This window comes from Ooceraea biroi, chromosome 1 (assembly GCF_003672135.1).
Source record: "Ooceraea biroi isolate clonal line C1 chromosome 1, Obir_v5.4, whole genome shotgun sequence".
Classification (NCBI taxonomy): domain Eukaryota; kingdom Metazoa; phylum Arthropoda; class Insecta; order Hymenoptera; family Formicidae; genus Ooceraea; species Ooceraea biroi.
The window spans coordinates 10,589,652-10,607,088 of NC_039506.1; the positions used below are offsets into that span (position 1 = coordinate 10,589,652).

At 37.6% G+C, this 17,437-nt stretch overlaps 3 protein-coding genes across 5 annotated transcripts; 1 reads left to right on the forward strand and 2 right to left on the reverse strand.

Moving 5' to 3' along the window:
• Window positions 1–143: 143 nt before the first annotated feature.
• LOC105286713 (splicing factor 3B subunit 1) lies at window positions 144–8,705 on the reverse strand. 2 transcript variants are annotated; one of them, XM_026975312.1, is made up of 19 exons: window positions 8,570–8,705; window positions 7,281–7,391; window positions 6,381–6,559; window positions 6,040–6,217; window positions 5,673–5,752; window positions 5,340–5,507; window positions 4,922–5,138; window positions 4,362–4,766; window positions 3,798–4,261; window positions 3,362–3,719; window positions 2,979–3,271; window positions 2,749–2,874; window positions 2,444–2,665; window positions 2,150–2,332; window positions 1,858–2,046; window positions 1,571–1,746; window positions 1,224–1,496; window positions 819–1,035; window positions 559–717 (listed from the first exon to the last, which is right to left on the reverse strand). In XM_026975312.1, the coding sequence occupies exons 2-19, from the start codon at window positions 7,306–7,308 to the stop codon at window positions 559–561; spliced, it is 3,915 nt and encodes a 1,304-aa protein (XP_026831113.1). In that variant the 5' UTR covers window positions 7,309–7,391; window positions 8,570–8,705. The 2 variants fall into 2 exon arrangements, with proteins under 2 accessions (XP_019889639.2, XP_026831113.1); XM_020034080.2 differs by lacking the exon at window positions 8,570–8,705 and having other exon boundaries at window positions 144–717; window positions 7,281–7,308.
• A 232-nt stretch (window positions 8,706–8,937) lies between these two features.
• Window positions 8,938–13,853, forward strand: LOC105286712 (protein smoothened). 2 transcript variants are annotated; one of them, XM_011351851.3, is made up of 8 exons: window positions 8,938–9,186; window positions 9,491–9,814; window positions 9,883–10,323; window positions 10,401–10,570; window positions 10,657–10,997; window positions 11,284–11,485; window positions 11,606–11,782; window positions 11,876–13,853. In XM_011351851.3, exons 2-8 carry the CDS (start codon window positions 9,491–9,493, stop codon window positions 13,149–13,151), a joined length of 2,931 nt encoding a protein of 976 aa, XP_011350153.2. In that variant the 5' UTR covers window positions 8,938–9,186; the 3' UTR covers window positions 13,152–13,853. The 2 variants fall into 2 exon arrangements, with proteins under 2 accessions (XP_011350153.2, XP_011350154.2); XM_011351852.3 differs by having other exon boundaries at window positions 8,939–9,186; window positions 11,900–13,853.
• On the reverse strand, window positions 13,574–17,385 carry LOC105286715 (U3 small nucleolar RNA-associated protein 6 homolog). Its single transcript, XM_026975332.1, has 9 exons — window positions 17,070–17,385; window positions 16,865–16,991; window positions 16,580–16,720; window positions 16,306–16,496; window positions 15,993–16,232; window positions 15,556–15,898; window positions 15,219–15,392; window positions 14,962–15,133; window positions 13,574–14,773 (listed from the first exon to the last, which is right to left on the reverse strand). The coding sequence occupies exons 1-9, from the start codon at window positions 17,159–17,161 to the stop codon at window positions 14,436–14,438; spliced, it is 1,818 nt and encodes a 605-aa protein (XP_026831133.1). The 5' UTR covers window positions 17,162–17,385; the 3' UTR covers window positions 13,574–14,435.
• Window positions 17,386–17,437: the final 52 nt, after the last annotated feature.

The following is a 17,437-nucleotide window of genomic DNA, read 5'->3' on the forward strand; positions in this document are numbered from 1 at the left end:
TTTTGAAATTTATATATATATGTTTACGAAAAAAATTGGCATATATTTTTCATATAAATAATCGAGAAGCTTGTGATAATCTAAGACTTAGAATTCTAAGAACTAGAGGTTAACAAAATATCGAAATTAAAAAAGAATTTCTCTCCGTTTTAATCTTGGTATGTCCTTATATTATTGCGCGAAATTTCTATTCAGAAATAAATATAAAAATGATGAATTTTATATCCTTATACATATAACATTTATCTGTATATCTTAAGGTATACATATTTATTAATCTATGTTGAATATATAATGCCTTAGCAGCACATTTACATTATAGATACGCTTAATTTATACACCAAATTCAATTAAATTATATTCTATAAAACGTTACGATCCAAGAGCTTTCCGAGTGGACAAAACTAAGGTTCCAAGTTTTCGATAAACAAATTTCCAAATTATGTTTAAATCAATCCTCCCGCTATAGTATTACTTTATATTCCTCGTGAATACTTGATATAAATCATTAGAATTACGTGGTTATTGTGCTTCTCTCTAAACTAAACGCGTTGCCTATTATAACACATAATCCAATTCGTATCTTATGTATTGATTTTTCGGATCGTTCATGATCCGCGGATAACCGGCGACGAGAGCATCCTGTCCGCCTATGTAAAGAGAGTTGTAGATCTTCCAATAGACGTCGCGGACCTTTCTGGCTGGATGAAATAGACCCTGTAAAAAAAAAGTAAATAAATAACATACACCTTGTTTTAATATTCATCAAAAACGAGAAATTTCTCGCATACGCTCAGGCAACTGAAGTGATTACGTACTTGAAGCGTGTACTGCAATATCTTGATTGGACCAAGCGCAACGCGTAATCCATCCACGGCGTCCATGAACGCTTGAACCAGGTGCGGTGAGGTTTCGAAAACATTTGGCCACACGTGATTCAATAAGTGTATTAACGCGTCTTCGCATCCAAATCCGTAAACGCCCAATGCCATATGCTTGATGGCGGCACAGGCAGTCTGCCTATGTACTAAATCCCTGTATAAACCATAAGAAAAATCGATAAAAATGATATATAATTATGTTTTGCAATTTAAATAATTATAAGTTTATAAATTAAATTAAATTATAAATTAAATAAATACTCTAAACTCGTCGCTTTATGATACAAAAATACAGCGTAACGAAAATAAAAATTAATATTCGTAATTTGGATTTTCTCTTACCTGTCCATGAGTGCGTCTTCTAGCAACGGACTGACGGCATAGATATAATCCTTGCCCATTTCGCCTATATACTCGAACAGAAACGACAAGGATTTCAATACTCCGTTCTGAACGTTCAGTTCAGGTACCCTATACTCGTTCATCAACGCGGGTAACACCGTAAAGGGGCTGCAAGTTTCAGCGACGATGGCGATAGCAACTGTGGTACACACGCGATTCTGACGTTCCTGAACCTTCAGATTATTCAGAAGTGTCGCCAGTACGTCGTGCGGCCTGCGAAAAACGAAATGTAAGTGTACGTCCTTGTGTATATAAAGTACAATAGTCGAGCTGTTAATCCAACTTACCCGATAGCTTTCGCGATATAACCGAAAGTGTTTACTGTCGCTCTTCTAATAGCCTTTTTATGCGCCTTCAGCAACTCCAACAATTCGAAACATATTCTCATCCATTCGCGAGCGGATACGTACTCGGGACCTCGGTCTGCGATTCTGCCCACCAGGTCGATGCAATTTTCTTGTACCTGTGAAATTAATCGTAATTAAACGTTAAATAAAATTAAGAAACTCAATCGTTTATAAAGTTACTCAAAAGATAGTGCGCCAAAAATATAGAATACACGCAGAAGTTTTACCTTTTCGTGTCTGTTCTTCAAAATAGGTGTGAGCCTTGGTAGCAAATCCTTGATGGGTGGCGTCATCTTCGTCATTCCTATAACGTTAACGATGGCCTTCAATGCTCCGAGAATACTGCCTAGCACCTCCGGATATTCCTCGCCTAGATATTCGTACAGAACGACTCCCAAGTGTCCCATCAATTTTTCCTGAAAATATTAATTATATTATGTTATTGTAAACTTCACGAAGAGATGTACGATTGTAAAATTGAGAAGAATATCGCCGCGCAACTGCATAAAACTCTCTTACCTCCTGACAAGTCTTCATGACGACTGCTATGCGCGAGATGAGATCCGCAGCCTGCTGTCTGACCTTTGCGGACTTGTTATTCAATCTCCACAATATCGTACCACATATTTGAGGAAGGTATGCCTTCACCCTTTTCCCCAACGTGTTCACGATCGTGCCAAAACCGTTCAACATCACGACGTCCTACGAATAAATCAAATTTTAATTTTTTTTTTCCTCGTGATAACGATCAATGATCTCTCTGCTTTTGTACGAGTTAAAAATTAATGACTCGTTAATTTTTATTCAACAAACCTCGGTCGTCTGCTCCTGAAAAGCGTATAAAATTCCGTCAATGAGCTGCTCCTCCAGACGTGAGTCGACATCCGCCGCTCCTAGATTGCCCATTATCTTCTCGATAGTTTCCATAACCATTTTCCTGTACTGCTCATTCTCGTCCTTCAGATCGTCCACTACTCTATTGATAATCTCCGACGCGCCCACTTTGTTAGCTATCTCTACCGTCGTGTCCACCAGCTGCAATTTAATAGTCATCATGAATGTGTAAGCAAATATTTCTTATTTATTATCAATGCGTGTTTTTAGTCTCTGTCCATTACCTGTCTGTAATTTCTGCGATCCAATGCCATGCGGTGGTTCCAGAAGTGTTTGAAGAAATGCGGCAGGATCTCGTCCTTTATGTATTGAGCCTCCACACCATCGGTCGCGCAGCATTGCTTCACTACCTATTTTTTGTAAATAATAGAAAAATAATAATTATTAATGTATGAAATATTCAATCAAATATACGCCATAGATATAATTATGTAAAAGTCGTATACAACCTTACCTTCAACACAATTTTTTTCATTTCCTCATCGGGAGATTGGAATTCACGAATGAGAATCAGCATCACTTCCCTGGTGTAATAATTCGCGTACTCCGCGTCCATCAGAGGAATGAGGTAGCCAATGGCTTTTAGGAAAGCCGCCAAACCTTTTCCTCTATGCGTGCGGATACCCTTCCAAAGTGGCTTTAGCACCGAGTCGAAGCTCTCGATGCCGTATGGTGTTGCTGCCTCGGCCAGCGCCGCGATCGCTAACGCAGTAATCGTTCGTACTTTCTGCTGCTCGTCCACCAAGCCTGTAATATTTCGTGAAAAATAAAATTGAGAGAAACTTATGACAAGTTTAGATAGAAAGTTGTCAAGCTGACGCTGGCTAATAAACTTACCATGTTCTATAATTTCTACTAAGCTCTTCAAGTGCGGCAAGATAGCGCAGCCCATCAGGATTGCTATTTGCTGGACAATCTTGATACCGGTGTGCCGTGCTTGCCAGGATTTCTTACTGCGACAAACGGCTTTCAAGAACGGAAGCAGCGACGGTATTCCAAGAGCGGACGCAACAACGGCGAACGCCCTCGCGGTCGTGTTGCGCACGTATTCATCGATGTTATCAATATCCGGTCTCATTGTGGAGATCATTGTCGCTAATCCTGCGGCTTTTGCCAGATTCGATATTATTTCTCTACCTTCGACGCGAGCATAGTAGTCCTCGTCGATCAGTAAAGGCTCGATTACGACCAAAATCTGTAATTAATAATGAAGCATTAGCAATTAAATAAAAAATAGAGATAAAATAAAATAATAATACACAGAAATAATTACCTTGTGCACGTACGGTCGTACCAAGTCGTCTAATTTATACAGAATGCGATCGATGACTTTGACCAGCAAATGGCGTTCCTGGTCCTCGAGAGTAGGCGACATGAGAAGCGGGAGGATTTGATTAAAAAGCGGCCCGGCGCCGAATTCCCTTGCCTTGTCGGTGATTTGCCTCAAGGCGGCTTTGCGCATAGGCGGAGTCCCGTTTTTAATTTTCAGCAGGAGCTTCATGATCTTCCTCTCCTTTTGCTCCTCGGGGCTCAGCGTTTCCTCGTCCACATCGACCAACAGCTTGTCGAAGTACTGTGCGTCCTCCGGCTTCATGAACGGCAGATTGCCCTTCGGTTGATTGTCCACGTACTTGGCGCTCTTGTCCTCCGTTTGGATGAAGAACCCTTGAGGCGTGCCGGCAATGGGTGTGGGCGTCGCGGTGAGCTTCCTAGCAGGAGTGCGGATTGGTATGTATCCTGAGAACACATAATCGACACACACACACACACACATATATATATATATATATTACATGTAAAACATGTTGATATAATTAAATATTATTGCATCTCTCACCTGCTGGTGGCTGCAAGATCTTGTAGCCGGGTGGAAACAATGCGTCCAGCTCATCATCAGACAAGGGTCTATTTCGCTCATCTATCTCGCGCTCCCAACGATAAGCCTGCAACTGTTCAGGTGTCATGGACATCAAGTGGCCCGGAGTCGGAGTGGCCAAACCCATTGCTTTGGGTCCTGTTGGTGTGACAGCACTCGGAGTCAGTATCGTCGTTTGATGGGGCGTCGCGAGAGGTGTCGCCGGTGTCTGCGGCGTCATCGAGCCTGGCGTCTGATTCGACGGTGTCTCGTCCCATCGACTTCGCCGCTTGCTCGCCGAAGGTGTCGGTGTTTCCTGTATCAGATCACCAGCCACCCGGTCAGTCCTTGGAGTCTCCGCCCAGCCACTGTTATGACCGGGAGTTTCTGAAATGTTAATAATGTATTTATACCTTTACGATACTTGAAGTAATAAGGAAATGTACAATAATTAATATTACATATTCACATTAAATTTTACAGTCAACCAACACCTTATTTGCAAAGTAATAAATAAATAAATAAATAAATAAAAAGGCAACCTCGTTCAGTTTTTGGAGTTTCATCCCAACGATTCCTTCGACTCGACACAATTTTTTCGTGCGAAGGAGTCTCCCTGCCCGGAGTGACAGCCCCTGGTGTTGCGTGAGCTGGCGTGGCGTCCCACATTCTCGTGCTCACACCTGGAGTGGCTCCAGGGGTTTCTGCTCCTTTGCCATGGCCTGGAGTTTCGTCCCATCTAATGGCAGCTGGTGTCACCTGAAATAATTATAGAAAGAGATTAAATCTATGAATTCTCTGTGTGAACAATTTACATCATAGTGTTATATATCATGTCCAAAATTTCTAAAATACTTATGTGGATAGAGAATTTTGAATTTGCATCGAGAACATCGAGAGAGAATTATGTTGATATAAATAAAAAGATTAAATTAGATCTGATTATTATAATAAACATACATCTGCATTATCCCATGATGTTGGAGTTGCTGCAGTACCAGATACTTTTTTTGCTATTGGAGCATCATCCGTCTGATCCCAGCGTCCCCTCTTCTTCGGGGCTAGTTTAGGCTCGCCATTAGCTTTCAAGCTACCATCCTTAGCTTTCTCAGCTAATCGTTTCCTCAACTATATAAAAGAAGAAAAGTATAGCTTGATTAATCTTTTGATTAAAAAGCTATAAATATTTGCAAAACTGGAATATATATTATAATATTCAACATAAATTTTTTCCTATGCTTTTATACGTTTACTTCGTTATTATCATTATAAAATATTACAAAGTTAATATACCTCTATTTCCTCGCCTTTGAGCATCTGTTCTCGCATAATTTCAGTATACGTTCTGGAACCGACATCGGGAGTCTTGCCACCTGTAATAAGTTAAAATCCACACATCTGTTATATCTAATTACTTCATTACCTAACGATTATTTATAGATTTATAGGTGTTTGATTATTGAATTTCAAAAACTAAAATTTTAATGAATTTTACCAAACTCGATTTATATGTTTGTTCGATATTGGCATAAAAAAATCAGATTTTATTAAATTTAAATTAAATAAATCACGCATGAAATAATTGGAAAATAATGAAAATATTGAAGACAATTAAAACAAAACATTAGAAAAATAACGTTAGTTTTGAGACTATATATACCTTCCGCAAAAGGATCGACGCGTTCAGGAGAAATAATCATTCTTTGTCTTCTCTGTCTGTATTCATCTTCTCTATCGGCTATAGTTGGCCGTCGTCTGTCTGCAAATGGATCATAATCCTTCTCTTCCTGCCTATCAGCTAAGGTGGGTATTCGTCTATCCGCAAATGGATCGTAATCCTGGCAAAATAAAAGAACAAATTAAATAACAGGAAATAATTATTCTGCTAAAATTAATTTTCTTTTGTCATAATAAAAATAATAGATTGTAATAATCTTGTAACAGAATAATAAAAATATATAATGCTTTCGTTAACATTAGTCATAAAAATTCAAATCATACCTCAATTTCGTCATTTGCGGCAATTGAAGTAACATAGCCGTCGTATTTGTTGTTACTGCCATCATAAATATCTTGATCGTAGAAACCAGTTTTTCCTAAACCAACTTGTTCCTTTTCCGACGCAGTCGATAAAATTTCCTTTTTCTTTGATTGAATCTCTCTTATCTGTGCTTCGATATCTGCAACAAGCATTTATATCACATGTATAACTTAGAAACACGTAATAAAACATAAGTAAAGCTTTTCCTACAAATTTTTTAAGCAAACATACTACAATACTTTCATAATTGCAATGTAATTTTATACACATCTTTTTTCAAAAAATAAATGTTTTAGTATGCACGCATATACGAATATTTAAATATACAGACAACAGAATACAGACATACGTATCATATTCTATTATAATCAGTTTAAATCATTTGTTTACATGTCTATTATAAAAATATTAATTTTTTTAGATATTAACAATATCTTTATGTGTATCACAAACAGATATAATCATTGATTAAGAAAGTCTTATACGAAAATGTCAAAATATCTCAGGTAAAAACAACTTATCAAGGAGGAAAGCAATGTAACTAATAATCTAAGTATTCAAGTTTGCAACAATCGGGAACATTCTATGCAATTACACTGTTCAACATATGTAGCGTTCATATAATGAAAAAATTTGTAAGTTTTCACTTGAAAATGTTGCTTGTATCATGTCTAATCGTCGAAGATTTTCGCGAATACAACGAAAAGGTTAGGTTCCCTTATCAAAATTGAAAACGTATGTATTTCCACTAACAATTGTTCTTTATATAAATAAATACGTTTCTAATGTTGCAATGAAAAGAGAAGAAGAAAATGTAAAGAGAAATTACTTAAATAATACTGATTAATGTTAAGAAATACCTTCATGAGTTCTCGGAATGGAATCCATCGTGAGAATTTACGATGATTACTAGCGCGATCACGCAATGTTGCCATTGGCGGCAACCAGGTTGGAAACATATCTGCAAAGATCTAAATTATGCATGAGAAATAGCATGACAGCCAATTATCTTGGATACATGTATAATATAATATATTTAATTTAAAGGGAAAACGGAAAATTATTTGATTACAATGTGTAAATAACGTCCTATTCCCTAGCATTACTTCTAGTGAATTTGTTGGTTATGCCATGCTGTTCATTCCATTTTGATGCTTCAAATAAGGCATAATATATTTGGTATGCAAATTAATTCGGTGCCTTTTTTTTGAAGAAATTGAGCCTTTATTATAAAATTATTATTATTATAAAATAGTACATATAAACATGTCAATCTCTGAAATATTCGCTATTATTTTCTAGTACTTTTCTCTATCCATCGGACAGCTGACACATTGACATAGGAATATATGGACGAAACCTATGCTACGAACTTAGGCAAGGAGGGTTATAGATTTCCGGTAAGGAGGAAACGTTTTACCGGCATTGTGTATAACCTACAATTGTATGTTTTACTTACAGATGAAAAGAAATTTTCGGATAATTATTTTCTTTCATACGTTATTGCCAATTTTTTCTTTTTGCATTAATGCGATTGCTACATTTCGACACAACACAATAACTCATCGTACATATATATATATATATATATATATATATATCACTAGCGGAACCGAACATACCCGAACAGCCGAAGTTACACGAAGTGCCAGTGCTCTCCCCTTACCGCTAATCTCAGCTTCCCCTCGTAAAAGGCTCCATCCATATATTCCTATGTCAATGAGCTGACACATCTCCTCTCGAAAAAAAGAAAGTAAATAAAGGTTCAATTTTTTCAAAAAAACTAAAAAACATCGAATTAATTTGTACACCTAATATTATATGTTGCTCTTGAATGTAGAAACGCTAATAATCTTGATAGAAAAATTCTAGTACAAAAACTCTGTAGAAGTATCTTTTTCTGGAAGTATATTTGCCCCGAATTGGTCATTCAACGGAAAATCTAACAGTCCAACTGTTGAGTCTGCTGAATAATAATTCTAGTACTTTTATAATCAAATCTTGAGTATACTTTTAAAAAATCATATAATTGCTATAATTGCTATTTAATTGGTTAACAAATATCTTAAGATCAAAATCAAAATGGAGACTATGGACACCGGTTTTAATTTTGAAAAGATGAAAATAACGGGATACAAAAGAAGCTTACCTGAGCTTACCGTAGTGGTCAGAATTTCAGAAATGTCAGATTCGTGGGCCCCGATGTGAGTATGTAGTAGGGATGATTTGTGACACACACAAGCACCCATTGGGTGCTTTCCAATTGCTTACGCATCTTAACACAAAAGCATTTTATTGGCTATATATTATCTTGTAAGATGTTTTAGACAATATATAGCCAATAAAATGCTTTTGTGTAAGATGTGTAAGCAATTGGAAAGCACCCATTGTGTCCATTATGCACACATGGATACGATGTGTAACTTGTATGCGTCACGAGTCATCCCTACCACATACCGAGTACGGTCCAAGTGACGCTTCGAAGCGCTTCTAGACACTTTCCATCCTTTTCCTTCTGTCAAATGAGAAGAAGATAGAAAGTGTCTAGAAGCGTTTCGAAGCATGACTTGGACCGTACCCACTATCGCAGGTTACAGGGGTGGAGTGGCACCTATGATCAAGGTTGAGCAAGAATGTGATCCATGCGTGGTCTCGTTTCGTTCTTTCTGAATTTTCTCGACGACTGTGGAAGATGCAAGACGTATCATCCAACCGAAACAGAAACTGTGCCTCGTGGCTAGCGATAATCGCAAGAGAAGATTGACGGTAAGGCGTGATCGCACACACTACAGTACGCGTCTCTTCATATTTTTATGCATCCTTGTTGTTTAATCCCGCTCCACGTGACTCTTTGTTTTGAAATATTAATTGGATGGAACCACGTGGGAAGCCTCGCATTTATGAGAAATAAATCTTTGTCACTTTGAGAGTATCGAGAATATCGAGGGCTTAAATTTTACTTTTTACTTGAATTAAATTTATTTATTTGAATATTACATTTTTACATAATATTCTTAATTTTATATTTTTATTGAATGTGGATAAAAAAACTCATGTTTTCCACGCACAGATGAGACTTCTGCTGTGGACAGTTTGCCTCATTGGCTTGCTGCTTCATGGGTGCTATACTTCATCCTTGGAACTGGAAGATAGATTTACAACTAATAGTAATTGTGAAACTACCACATGGAAAAGCATAGAGTTAACGCACAAGGAATCCAAGTATCTGTTGAATTATCCTATAGGAGAATTGTCGCCGGATGCTTCGCTGTGTCGCAGACCTGCAAAGTGCATTCCACTAGATAAAGATAGCTATTGCATGAGTGCGAAATTACCTTACTCAAGTACCACGTTAGATCTTATACCAGGAGGTGTAACTCAAGACGTTATCAAGGTAAAGGAGATTTTTATGCAAGTTAAAAACCTAGCATTATTTTTCTATTTATATATCTCGACTTTCAGGACAAATTGCACCAATTACAAACCTTGAAACATGTACCAAAGTGCTGGGCTGTCGTTCAACCATTTTTATGCTCGATATTTATGCCAAAATGCGTCAACGATACAGTCGCGCTGCCATCTCGAGAGATGTGCAAGATGATATCTGGGCCCTGCAGGCTGCTGCTCAATCATACCATCTGGCCAAGTTTCATAAGATGCGACAATGCGGAATTATTTCCGCAATCGTGCAAGAGCAACGTCAGAGAGTTGAAATTTAATACTTCTGGCGAATGTTTGAAGCCTCTTGTGCCTACTGACAATGCTCTTTCGATCTTTGACGGGGTGGAGGGCTGTGGAACGCAATGTTACGATCCGCTATACACGTTTGACGAGCATACTCAACTACATTCGTTCATCGTGTGGTGTGCGGGCATCTGCTGTGCCTTCAATTTTCTTGCCGTGGTAAGAAGTAGACAATAAAGATATGATTTCTCATTCAATCTTATTGTACGTCGACTACACGATCGATTGCATTTCAGGTAACGTTTCTGATAGATTGGAGGAACGCTTGTAAGTATCCAGCGCTCGTGATATTTTATATAAATGGTTGTTTCATGGTGTCTTGCATTGGCTGGCTAGCTCAGTTCGTTGCCAGCCGGGACGCAATTATATGTCGCAAAGATGGAACGTTAAGGACGAAGGAACCGGGGTACGTACAAATATGCTTCGTGTAGTAGCCTTGACTTTGTCTCGACCTGATTCAGGGTTTCTAAAATAAAATATCTATTTTCACAGCGGGCAAAATCTGTCTTGCGTTATCACCTTCGCTCTCGTGTATTACTTTTTGATGGCAGCGATGATATGGTTCGTCATATTGACGTACGCCTGGCACAGAAGCTGCCGAGCGCTTGGTAAGATAAAAGATCGGATAGACAAAAAGAGCGCCTCCTTCCATCTGATCGCTTGGTGCTTACCGCTCATCTTAACGGTCATGATCATGGGACTGGGCGAAATTGACGGTAACAGCGTGATGGGAATATGCTTCGTGGGTTACACTAATCACGTAGTGAGAGCTGCATTTGTGTTGGGACCAATTGTTTTGGGCGCACTCATTGGAGGATGCTTCTTGTGTAGAGGTACATATTATTTCTCATCGTACATTTTATTATTTTATTTTACCATTCATGAGATTAATATATAATAATAGTGACATTGGTATTAAATTCTGTATTTTATTATATTTTATTTTCTTTTATTTTACCATTCATGAGATTAATATATAATAATAGTAACATTTTGGTATTAAATTCGGTATTTTAAATGCATTCTGTAATAAGAGGAACTGTAAGTATTAATTTGTAATAACTATGATAACAAATATCAAGGAATTATTTTCGATCTATAATGGCGCACACATTTTAGGACTCTACATGCTTATTTGCTTCAAAATTAGCTGTCGAGAAATCATATCGAACAAATTGAGTTCAAAAATAAAACACATCTTGATCAGGATGGGGGTGTTCTCTTCACTGATTATTGCTGCAGTTGTTGTGACAGTTTATTGTCACGTTTGTGAGATGATATACTCTTGGCAATGGAAGCAGAGCTTTAGAGATTACATGATGTAAGTATCCCAATGATTTGCAACACAAGATATAAAACTCGTAAAATTAAATTTTGTACGAGCTTTAATTATCATTACAAAAATGTTCTTCAATATTTATAACTAATTTGTTATTTTAAGATGCAAGATAACGACGAAATATTCAGATATGTCGGAAAGTGAATGTAAAATGAGCGTAAGACCAAGCACGGGTAAATTGCAGTTACATTTGTTCGCGCTATTTTCCACTGGCATAATTATGTCCTCGTGGGTTTGGACTAGTTCGACGGTGGATGCATGGCTCAGATTTCTAAAAAGGTAAATTTCGACACTTGTATAGATACGTGTATAGATGCTACCTATTTCAAATTGCCGTTTTCATTATTAATTTTCATGATTCATGCTGAATAGCATGCTCTCCTTCCTTGTTTGCAGAGCCTTTACTCACGAGGTCGAGGATCCCGTAAGACTGAGCAAGCACAAGCTCATCGCACGTTTATTTGCGAATCGCAAAACGTTCAACAGGGCCGGGCGATTGTCTTTAAGTTTTCGTAACAGCCACGAGGATCCGGTTGGACTGGACTTCGATCTCAACTCCGAGGCTACGCGAGATATCAGTTCCACTTGGGCAGCCGCCCTGCCCAACTTGGTGACGCGAAGGTGCGCACTGGTCGGCGGTGTTACCGCATCCGTGTCCAGTAATAGAAGAAACTCGCTCGACTCCGAAATCAATAGCTACAAATGCGTATCCAGGGAATCCAGGCGAAACTCATTGGATTCGCAGATATCGGTGCAAATTTCACAGATGATGAAGACGGTGACGGTGGTCCCCTGTTGGCCCCGCATCCGCTACGGAAAGAACAGGCCAGAGTTTCTAAGATCAAACAAATGCGATTCACCGCCCAGGCGAGACAGCATTACCTCCCAAGACAGTCAATTAGTGACGCAACCGTCTGCGATCGAAGTGCATAATATGGGTAGGAGACCCGGAAACGCTGGGCTTGAAGAGCGAGATTTAGACTCGAGGAATAATAACGAGACTCAGAGTATGCTGATGCGCTTCCTACTGTCGCAGGGAGAACATAGCGGTAGCGTCGAAAATGCCGAGGCTATCGTCGAGGAGAATCAATATGTACCTGATAAGAACGTCGACGAGATGGACAAAATGGAGAAGGGGGACGAATCGGATGCTGACAGTGAGAACAGTCGTTTGGAAGAAAAAGTGAAGACACCGGATTTCGAGGAGGTGAATGAGTGTAGCAGGAATAAAAGCAATAAAGATAATAAGAATTATAGGGCTTATGTTCACGAGAATAACAGAAGAAATCGTAAGAGCAACCGTAGAAGCAAGTACACCCTGCAGCAGGATGCTGCGTCGCAGCATCTGCTTCAAGAAAATGACAATCTCAAAGCAAAGAGCGAAAAGGAGAAGGGAGCGTATAGGAGAACTCCTATAGCGATGCGTGATTCGAGCTCAAGTGTCTCCTCGTCTAGTCTAGAATTAAGTAGATTATTGCGGAATGACGAACAGCCTAAGGCCAGAGAGATAGCGACGCAAACCTCGCCGCTACCGCTCGACATGCTGGAAATGGAAGAGCTGAAACAGAGCATTGACGACATAATCAATAGTAGGAATTCCAAGGGAACACAAATATCGCCGCGGTTTAAAAGCAAACACATAACGTAAGACTGAGAATTCTTTCTAATGAAGTATTTGACTGTAGCGTGTGTGTGTGTATATATAGACGTTCAACGAAAATGATCATCGTATAAAATGAGCTCTTTTTCTCTCGAGGGGTGCACAGATGAAATATTCACATGTGCATCGATAGATATCAGGAAATGTTTATGTAGTGTGAAAATATATTACCTCTCTAAGTATTTATTGAAATTATTGTAAGGACAGGCATGACTTTTGCGACAGACTTTCTTTTTACCTAAAACTTATATTTCTTGAACAAGAATGAGAGATCTCATGATGCTTTTTATTGATGTTTTGTTGACTGTTAAATTATATAGGTAGAAGACAATAATGAAAGTTTATTCAATAATATCGAGAACATACTCAATAGATGGACGTAAGATGGATAATAACATCGAGATATTTTTCGAGATATTATTTTATTATTGCTGAAATAACAGTCAGTAGGATACTTTGACAACTCGCATCGAGTGTTAAATAATGTAATTTGTCTACGACACTATAGACTACGAAATCCTAAATATGCGCTTTGTAAGCGCTATTGTTTTACAACAATGGAAACCATTGTACTCCTAATGTTGTAAATATATTTTCGAACCTTTATAAGGTATATTATCGGATATATCGAATATTTAGTTTATACGATATATTTTTTTAATAAGTAATCGAATAAAATGTGTTTTATAATTCTAAGCGTTATATTATTCGCCCATGTTTTAAATTATTATATAACTAATCTGCGGACAAGCATATTTCATTAATAATAATAATAACTTAAATCACATTCATGAGATGTCGAATGACGTTCTGCATTTCATTGACAAATGGATATTACTCGTCGTTTACTTCTACAATAATCATATTTGATATAATTAGAAATAAATTTCTGTCTATCTCACGTATAGACATATATGTATATGCGAGACACATATAATAGATCCATTATAAATATATCTCACATGTGAGTCGTATCTTATTAAAAGTTTTATAAAAACAATTTGCTATTCGCAAATCTGACAAATTTATATAAAATATTTAATGCTTCTCTATCTCTAAGAAAGTATCGTACAACTGAAGGGACACTCCGAAGCAACACGCAATTATGATAATTTCTTTTATCATGTATCGCAGAATTATTCAGCGCATCATGTTTATGCATTTTATTACAAATTACGATATTAATTTATTAATTACAAAAAACACGAAGAAGTACTTTCGTGGTGATATACTACCAACATGTGGCACGCTCTATATATAATATGTATAAGTTTATAGCTGGCATTTCACGGAGTCAGGCTTAGCTGCGAGCAAACTATAATCCGCTATAAAAGAATATGTTAGATTAGGATCTAATCCTTTGACTGCTTTCGCGTGTATTTCACAAACATTCTTCGGGTCTCCGTGCTTCATCTCGAACTTGATACTGTCGAGCCAGACGGCCTTTTCACTCTTGCCGAAACACTCTTTCGCCATTTCGTAAGGTCGCCGCGCGTGCTTCACTGAGATCTCTGGTTGTACAGATTCGAGCATCGCCATTTTTTTATGGAACTCCAACGTAGTGTTGTGCAGGCAATTACCGTCGTATGCTTTGCGAGCTGCACGGATACCTGGAATAAAAATATAACAAAAATATAAATATTTAAAAAAATCGTAGTATTTAAATATTAAAATAAAAATATTTTTACTGAATGAATAATAAATAATTTAATAATAATAAAATAAAAATAACATTTTTTTATTTTAATAATATGACAAAATAAAGAAATTTAGAAAACTGATACTGATTTGTATTTACCCTTTGTTAAAACGAGCCATTCGAGCCACGTGGGCTTAATAGCTTTGACGATTTGATGCTTCTTCAAAGCGGAATCGAAAACCTTTTCGGCCTCGTCCGAGCTCTTTATCTGAGCGTGCAAGATGCGCATTCTCCACAAAGGCAATGATTTCTCACCCAATGTATTTGTTACCTAATTATTGTAAGAATTGATAAAATGTTACTATATTAGCACGATTAATGATAATGATAAGTATTAATAATTCAAGATTGGTCACCTTCGACAGTACGGAGTCCGCTGCTTCCTCTTTACCGGACTCCAACAAGTGATTGATGCGAGCGTGCCAAAGTTTAACGCTATCTGGTATAGTGTCGGTTGCTCCACACAGCACCTCATCCAATTTCTTTTGTGCGCTCTCGTCGCGGTCCTTGTCAGCGATTAGCTTACCAATCTGTAAGATACAAAAAGATAAAAAACTCACACGCACGAGGAAGGAAATGACGTATTCTGAAGGCCACCAGTATCCCTAGTCCGAAAAGTGTGTAAATAAAATATTAGTTAATTATCAGATATGTAAAAATGGTAGCCATAGCGAAGTATCTCGAAACACAAACCCAATGTAGATAATGCTTCTCCCCGAGCTTCTTTGCCTGATGGGCTTGCGCCAGAGCAGTCTTCAAGAGCTTCCTCTTGAAATTTGGCAGCGATCCCATGTCGCAATTGATTTCCAACAAGCAGTCTATATAAAGCGCCCACATCTCTTCGGTCTTGACTTTTTTCACGGCCGTTTGGTACACCTTGTTGCAGGATGTGATACGATCTCTCAACGAAGTCTGCCCAGAATTCTCCATCTCCATCGACGTGTCGGTGAGGCCTGGTTGGACCAAGCCTTGCAACTCGCGACGGGCCATCGTGTCCCACATTAAAGCTTCATGGGCGTACTCTCGAATCATATCGCTATACGCAATTGCGGATTGATTACACTTGGTATTGACCATCACGAGATAGCGCTTGTTTATAAAAAAAAATTATGACATTAATATGTACGTACCAGATAATTTTCTTTTGCAATTTTTCTGTGTCATCGTACTCTTTCGTGACGTTAAGTAACTCCATTATAAATTTAATGTCTTTAACGCATTCAAAAGCCTGTTGATATATGACGTATGCTCTTTTTAGTGACAATGGTAGCTCGTTATCGTCCACCGCCATCGATGCCGAATTATCCTCTCGGTTCTCGGCATTTTCAGTATTATTAGAGTTTACGGGTAGACGATCGTCTAGCTCCAGCCTGGAAAATATGAATACTTCAAGTAACAAGTAATATGATAACAGTTATGAAAATATATAAGCTTTCTGCCTACCTAAATGCATCGATATATAACAACTGAGAATCAGGATGAATGTGTAAGCCCCTGATGAGAAATTGCCGTGCATTTTGCTTGTTGTTGTTCTCCTCCAATTCCCAACACGCCGCTATGTGCCAGCATTTTGGTTTATTCCTGTGCACTTGCAACATTCTACTTAACATATGGCTGACATTGCTGTTGGAATGCTAAAAGACATTTAAGTTTTACGTAAGATCGGTACAACAGCTGGAAATTAGCAGTAGTGGTAGAATCTTGCAGTTTCGCTTACCACATGCTTGCAAAATTTCATGTAAGCGATCCAAAACCTAATGTCGTCTTGAAATTTGAATATTGCGTCCTTATATAAATTATTCATTTTATTAGCTATGGCGTAATCGATGTCCGACGTTTTTTGAGTGATGCCATATTTCTGAAAAAGAAATAGAAATTCATTTTCATAAAATTATTATTTATATAAAGCATGTAATTTCTCCTGTAATATATTAATAATTTTATAGATTAATAATTCATATAACATACAATAGCCTAAGCATAATGAAACATAGCTACTTACATCTCTCCGTTGTTTAATCAATTTTAGAAGATCCATTTCATATTGTATGTACCGAAGATAATCCTCTTTACGTTTTGTATGCCGCTGAATCTTATATTCATATTCCTTAAGCTTTTTAGCGATGCTCCTAAAGTGATTACCAATGTTTAATGATACAATCTATATGAAAGTATATATCAATACAGCTTAATTTATTGCAGCTTACCGAATTTCATTTTTATCAAAAAGTTTAATTCTTTCCATTTGTTCGAAGTCAGGAATCATATCCTCACATCGCTTCTCCACAAATTCTGCCATTGTTTATTCCTCTTTGAAAACTTTGTAAATATTTAAAAATATCGCGCGCGCGCGATAAAAATTGTAAATTTATAAATTTATACAAAACCACGTTGTAACACTGTACAAGCGATACGCAAGAGCACGCAAGAGCATGTGTTCTCTGCACATTAATAACTTTCAAAAAACATAACCTAACACTACGCACCACAAGCTTCCGTATAATCATACAATACACTAGACTGCGTACTTCTCGCACATTAAAGAATCCCTCCATTTTAAAATAAGTGAGATCTA